This window comes from Chinchilla lanigera, unplaced genomic scaffold (genome assembly GCF_000276665.1).
Source record: "Chinchilla lanigera isolate Chin_1 unplaced genomic scaffold, ChiLan1.0 scaffold00079, whole genome shotgun sequence".
Classification (NCBI taxonomy): Eukaryota; Metazoa; Chordata; class Mammalia; order Rodentia; family Chinchillidae; genus Chinchilla; species Chinchilla lanigera.
Window position 1 is genome coordinate 58,661 of NW_004955480.1, and position 7,080 is coordinate 65,740.

At 50.1% G+C, this 7,080-nt stretch overlaps 1 protein-coding gene across 1 annotated transcript in view; it reads left to right on the plus strand.

Moving 5' to 3' along the window:
• Window positions 1-7,080, plus strand: part of Lgi2 (leucine-rich repeat LGI family, member 2) — a gene marked incomplete at its 5' end in the record, with an annotated part of 31,246 nt that continues 24,166 nt past the window's right edge. Inside the window, 4 exon segments of the mRNA XM_005402459.2 lie at window positions 1-212; window positions 2,081-2,152; window positions 4,168-4,239; window positions 6,237-6,308. Coding sequence (XP_005402516.1) covers window positions 19-212; window positions 2,081-2,152; window positions 4,168-4,239; window positions 6,237-6,308 — 410 coding nt within the window.

Below are 7,080 nucleotides of genomic sequence, written 5' to 3' on the forward strand. Positions count from 1 at the left end.
GGGGACCGGGGACCCGGCATGGCGCTGCGGAGAGGCGGCGGTGGGGCGCTGGGGCTGCTGCTCCTGCTGGGCGCCGCTTGCCTGGTCCCGCGGAGCGCGCAGGTGAGGCGGCTGGCGCGCTGCCCCGCCACTTGCAGCTGTACCAAGGAGTCCATCATCTGCGTGGGCTCCTCCTGGGTGCCCAGGATCGTGCCGGGCGACATCAGCTCCCTGTGAGTGGGACCCCTCCAGCCCCCGCCCCGCCCCGCCCCACCCCGCGCCCGCCCGCTGCCTGGGAGTTGCCTGTAGCACTGGGGCAGCACCCCTGACCACGTCCCGGGTCCCTCGCTTTGCGTTGGGGTGGGGGCGCGCTACGGGACGTGGGTGAAGCCTGGCCCCTGGGGAGGACAGAGGGACCCAGGTCCCTGTGACAGTGTTTCTCAAAGTGTGGCCCACGGGCCACCTACGTCAGACCCACCCTGGGCATTGGTGCCAGTGCAGAATCGGGGCCCAGGGTGAGGTAGGGGCTCTGGACCCTGAGGGCCCGCCCCTGGCGTCGCTGGGTGACTCCGGCGTGCGTTGAAGTTTGAGAGGCACTGTGTCTGTGGGGTGGGTGACTGTGCAGGGGCACGGTGGGAGCCGCTGGACACGACCCGCTTGATTGCAACCGCAGATGGTGAGGCCTTACTGCCCTCCTGTCTGTGGGGTGAGGCTGGCACCGTGGCCACCTCCCGACCTCTCCACACTGCAGGCTGGGAAAGCCTGGGAGGCATGCAGCCTCTGGAAGTGGAGGGTCGTCCCACGTGGCCTGGAAGAGGCAGGCACAGTGGGCTTGGCAGAGATTTGAGGCATGTAGGGAGCCCCGCTGCGTGCCAGGTGCAGGAAGTCAGCCTGACCTCTTGCCCTGAGTTCAAGAGGGCTTCTTGTCTCCTTTCCCCACCTGGCATGATGTTGGTTGCTTTTTTGGCACTGGAGTAACTTAACTGATCAGAGAGGGCTTCACCTTGCTCTCCACCTGCTGAGGGGTGCTTTCAGCTTGGCCTCACCCGGCCACTCAGGCCACATGGCTAGTGGCAAAGTGGCCGTGGAAGGGGCTGTTGGGCCACCCCTTTACTGCCTGGACATGAGTCCTGCCAGGTGGGCTCCCTTGTTCCTGGCAGAGGCACTGGGATGCCCACTGTGTTGTGGCGGAGGGAGTCCCGCTGCTTGTACTTTCTCACACAGGGCAGTCCCTGTCTCCCATCCTGGGCAAGCCAGGGGCCTGGGACCCAGGGGAGAGGGTCCTGTTTGCATTTATAGAAAGGAGAGTCTGGCTGGTGGGGTGGGTGGAGGGGGACAGAGGGGCCTGTTTGCCTCTTACTGTTGGAGACTCAGGTGGCATGAGGGTTTCCAGAAATTAGGATTCCCCTTGTTACACCCTTTAGAGCAGAAGCTGCTTAATCAATCTGCACGTTAACGGAAATAATGTATCCAGGCCCTGCTGTGGCCAGAAAGGGTAGGGAGCCCCGGGGCAGAAACACAGCCAAGCCTCTGGCCCCCAGGCTGACCGCTTTTATCTGGCAGATGGCACTGCTTCCCACCGCACAGCCAAGTAGAAGTGTCTCTGAGTTTTCCCCCAAGGCTTTCACGGTGCATTTAATCAGAAGTGCTCAGAGTGTCTTTCAGAGATGTGCTCCCAAGGGGAATGCTTAATCCAACCCCAGAGTTTCGTCCGCCAACATTAACTCTGTGTCTGCACAAACAGAATCTTGGGCAGAGGTGAAGTACTTATCCCTTTTCAGCCGGGGGCCTCCTGTAGTTAAGCGAAGGAGGGAGGGGATTGATGTAAGCTGCCTGAGCTCATGTCTGGAAGGAGCCAGACAACGGTACAGGTCCCTCTGTTGTCCAGACCAGTTTTCCTGTAGATCAGGTGCATGGAGCTTGGCTCGCTCCTTGTCATTCCTCCCCCTGGGAAGATGGGGCCAGCTGTGTGTATCCCTACCCCACCACCACCAGCAAGGGAGGAAGAGCTGGGAGTGCAGGATGAGGGAAGCCGTCACCTACCGGCCTCGTACTTCCTGAAAGAGGCCTAGGCCTTGATCCGTCGCTCTCTTGCCTGTAGGAGCCTTGTCAATGGAACGTTTTCGGAAATCAAGGACCGAATGTTTTCCCATCTGCCTTCTCTGCAGCTGCTGTGAGTATGGGCATTTTCTCTGAGAGGTGGGAGTCCTTGTGGGGCGGTCTCTATCTCCTTGGTATCAGCCTTCCTAAAACACACAGCTCCCTGAGCAAATAGGGACCCTCGGGTGTCCTCAGCAAAGGACTAAGACCCCTCACTCCAGTTCCTTGCCTGACCTGGGTACATGCTTTCCCTGAGGGCTTCACTGTAGATTCCCAACTCCCAGATGCAGTAACTGGGGTGATATTTGCATGGATCGTGGCCAGAGCTTCATGTCAGTGAACTGCTCCCCAAACCTCTCACTTTAAAAGAAACTCACATTTTAAAATCTTAACATTACTCTGAAAATAAGAGCATTTCTGGTTTACGGAGTACTTAGAGTCAGGCAACGCATTGCGCACTTACATGCATAATTTTATCTCATCAGTGTATTTTCCCTTTGAAGAGGATATTTGTATTTTCCTATTTGACAGATGAGGAAACTGAGGCTCAGAGGAGTTAATTACCTTGCCTCAAATCACAGTGCCAGGATTCTCACCCTGGTTGGAAACTCACACAGCTCTTCTAAGTGAGCCGTGCCCGGGTCACCATGGTGGGTACCCAAGTACCCTGTAACCCAAGTCCGTTAATGTTTGATACTAGGCAGAAAAGTCCAAAAAGCACTTTGCAGAAACAAATCCTTGACCAGCGAAGTCGTAAGTACAGAGTGCATTCTCTACCTCTTGTTTTTTTTTTCTTTTTTTTTAATTGAGACAGGGTCTCTCTATGCAGTTCAAATTGGCCTTGAGCTCATTTTGTAGCCCAGACTGGTCTCGAACTCCTAGCAATCCTCCTGTCTCAGCCTCCTGAGTGCTGGGATTACAGGCGTGTGCTACCTCGCCCAGCTACCTATTGTTTTCTTAATTTGGAGTTCAGACTGTAATTTAACTGTAACAGAAAAATATAGAGAAAAACAAAGACCACCACTCAGCTAAATAAACTTAAAGTTGATGCTGTTGTTCTTGAAGTATTATATGCTTACTTTTTGGTTTTTTGGGTTTTTTTTGGTCTTTCTCCAGTACCAGGAACCGAACTCATGACCTTGAGCTTGCCAGGCAGGCGCTTTGCCACTGAGCTAAATCCCCAACCCCTATATGCTTACTTTTAACATTATACTGACCATTTAAAAATCTGAAACCTCTTAGAATTGCAATGATGTGCCAATAAATTTTCTATATAATGGTAGGACTAGAAACACAATTTTAGATATTCTTTTGTCAAATAAAGTGGTTACTATATAGATAGCATAGACTTCTACTGAAAGGATTTAAGTAGTGATTTAAACAGAAAATTGCCAGGTGTGGTGGCACATACCTGTAATCCCAGCACTTGGGAGGCTGAGGCAGGAGGATTGTTAAGAGTTTCAGGCCAGCCTGGGCTGCAAGTGAGCTCAAGGCCAGCCTGAACTGCATAGTGAGACCCTGTCTCAAAAAGACAAAAAGAAAAAAAAAAAAGAAAGAAAGAAAAGAAAAGAAAAAAAGAAAATTGGTAGTGATAGAATCTTTTGAAAATTTCTTAAACCTTTAAAAATTATTTCTCATGGAAATGTATATGTGGTAGGAAATAATTTTTCTGTTCTGTGTGACTTTGGTCAAATCAGTTTAACTTCTCTGGGCTCAAATTCTCTAAAAATCATATTAGATCAGATTCTTTTCAGTCTCTAATTCCATGATTGGGTGTGCATCAGAAAGCCCGCACTGGCTGTTTTGTTGTGCTTGGCAACAGAATGTTTTCAAACAAGAGTTATCAGCTCATACTGACTGAGACCCCAGGGGATAAGGGGATGGAGTGTCAGAGATGACCAGAAAAAAATCCTTTAAAAGGAGTCTACTTATCACTGTCCCTATCTGCAGCCTGTGAGAATCAGGTTGGGGCCTAGAGGGTTGCTCTTGGGCTCACTCTCTGTTTGACCACAGATCAGGACATTGCAAAAGAAACCTCCGTGTAGCTCAGGCTCTACACCTGTACATTGAACCCTGTCTTCTTTTCAGATTGCTGAATTCTAACTCATTCACGGTGATCCGGGATGATGCGTTTGCTGGCCTTTTTCATCTTGAATACCTGTAAGTGTTAAGATTTGTCTGTGTGCTGAGCCCTGGGCATCTCAGTGGAGTTGCTGGATGCCAACCTGCCCGGGACAGCATCTCTGGGGCTCTCAGGGGTGGAGAAAGCCCCTTTCTCTTTTTTTTTTTGTTTTGTTTTGTTTTTTCTCCAGTACCGGGAACCGAACTCATGACCTTGCGCTTGCCAGGCAGGCGCTTTTTGCCGCTGAGCTAAATCCCCAGCCCGAAAGCCCCTTTCTCTCTTCAACCCTCACCTTTGATGGTGCACTCACTGGTAAACACGCGGGAGCAGGAGGAGGCTGGAGACAAAGAAGGAAAAATACTCATTCATTCTCTGCTGACATTTAATTTGTCGTGTAGTAAGCACAATTGGAAACTGCGTTGGATATTTTTACCTCTCATAACTAGGCATGGATTTGCTGATCAGCCAGAAATAGAGCCCGAAGGGTTCTGAGGGCTACTTATTTTTAAACAAAGTTTCCCTCTTTGGGACACAACTGTACGCTTTTACCAGCTGTCCCACAACCCTGCTTGCAGCCTCTCCTGCAAGTCCCGCTGCGAGTGTAATTGTATTTTCCTTCCTCCTTAACCCCCCTAAAGAAATACAAAAGATTTCTCCTTCTTCAGATCCACAACTTTCTAAGGATGAGCTTTGTCCTCATTCTGATTTTTGCCTTTGCTCACTTGCTTTCATATCTTTTCCCCCTTAACTTCTTATATCTCTGTATTTGTGAATTTGCAATAATGTCAATCCTCCTATCAGATGGGATTTCCTTACTCAGCAGTCAGTGGGATCTTTAAAGCCCCATCTCCACTTTCTTATCTGAGGCCAACAGGTAACTATTGGAATTCTAGACACATCCTGGTTTAAGAAGGCTCTCTGCTGATTTTGGGTCATGGGGAGCAATGCCGCAGGACTTTCCTCCAGAGTAGGCATAAGGTGCGCATGCTAGGAATCCAGTGCTCTGACGGTAGACGTAAGATGGGGAGAGGGCAGACCCAGCTAGGCTCTGTCAAAGCACACGAAGAGAGATGGAGGCAGCAGAAGTAAGGCTCTGAGTTTTCTCGGATGGGCAGTTCATCTTCCTGCTTAGGTTAGTGGGGAGGGAAGTGAAACAATTCATGCTGAAGCCTTACGTACTAAAGAGATACCGGATCTTTTAGGAACAGGCACTAGAAAGTTCTCTGTGCAGGAACCAAGAACCAGATGGATCATTCATGGTGGTGTCCTTGGACAATCTCACCCAAAGCCCCCTCGCATCTGATGCACCTCCGTGCTGCCTGCGAACACTGAGCTCTCTGTGGCCCTACAGGAGCCACAGAGCATTCCCATCATATCTTTCTCACGAAGAGTTTAAAGCATGCCCGTGTTGCTGTTGCAACATCCTGTGTGCAAGCCCGGTGCCATTTTAGCCCAGAGAAAGAGTCAGCCCCTGTCAACTTTATTATATGTCCCACTTCCTGGAGGCACAAGGGTAGTGAGAGAACCCCTGCCTGGTCCCCCATTTGCTTCAAGATTAGACTGTGTGGGACATAATGAGCTCAAGGTCACTGGAGGCCAAGCTTAATGGGACCCTCCCTCAGAAGTGTGCAACAATGGCCTTCCCTGGAGGGAGCAGGACATTAACAAAAGTATGAATAGCCAGGCGCTGGGAAGTGTGAGAGGAGCTGTGTAGGGAGAGTGTCTGGATGCTCTCCAGGCCTGCAGAGCTGGGAGAAGTTTTGGCCTTGTACAGTGCGTTCCTCTCACCGCTGCCCCTAGGTGTTTTCCCCACGCTGCCACCTTGAATTTGAAGGCTTCCATGCTGCCTCTGGAAGGAGCGTGGGACACGCTCACATGCATGCGTCCCGGTGCACACGCTGCACCCGCATATACTTGGTGTAGCCAACTCCATCTCCAGAGATTTTGTAATTCTTCCTGGTTTGGGTGCCCGTATCATTGCTTAGAGATATTAAGTAGAGGAAACTCACTGGATTTGTACTACTCTTTTCCTTAGGTTCATTGAAGGAAACAAGATAGAAACCATTTCAAGAAATGCCTTTCGTGGGCTCCGTGACCTGACTCACCTGTAAGTCCTTTAAACACCATTGTAAGACCCTTGAGGTGTGGAGTAAGATTTGCCTCCTGGTGTGTTTTTCTCCTTGAGATTTCTGTACCGTTTCATTCCCCAAAGGAAACTCATTTCCAGGTTGCCCAAGGGGTTTCTGTGATGCCGATCAGACCCCGCTCAGTGTCTGACACACTGGGCGTTATTATTTTCTCCATCCTCCAGGTCTGGTACTGGGACCTTAGCAGCAAGTGAAGTAAGGAGCCCTCTGGGATGCAAGGGACTTGTGGTTGGTGGCAGAGATGGGAAGGCAGCTGGCACTGAACCTTGTGCCTACTTGGTGCCAGGCTTATGGCTGGGTGCCAGGGTAAACCTTCTTCTCTATCTCCTATGATCATCTGTGAGTCCCTGTTTTAAAGATTTGAGAACTGAGGCTTAAATGACCCATTGAGGAATGTCAAATGTAGGATCTGAACCAGGACAAGGTGGAATAGAGACATTTTCATGGTTCTCATTTGAATGCAAATCACTTTTTCTTTTATGTTGGATTAATCTGTGCTTTCTGCTAAGCTCTCTGGTTCCTTAATAGCTTTCTGGAGACAAAAAAAATTATAACAAATTGATTTGATTTGGCATATCAGAGTGAAGCAAGTACATACTTTTAGTGAATATATAAAACTGGAAAAATAGTGACTGTGTTGGGGGCTGGGGATTTAGCTCAGCGGCAAAAGCGCCTGCCTGGCAAGCGCAAGGTCGTGAGTTCGGTTCCCGGTACCGGAGAAAAACCCAAAAA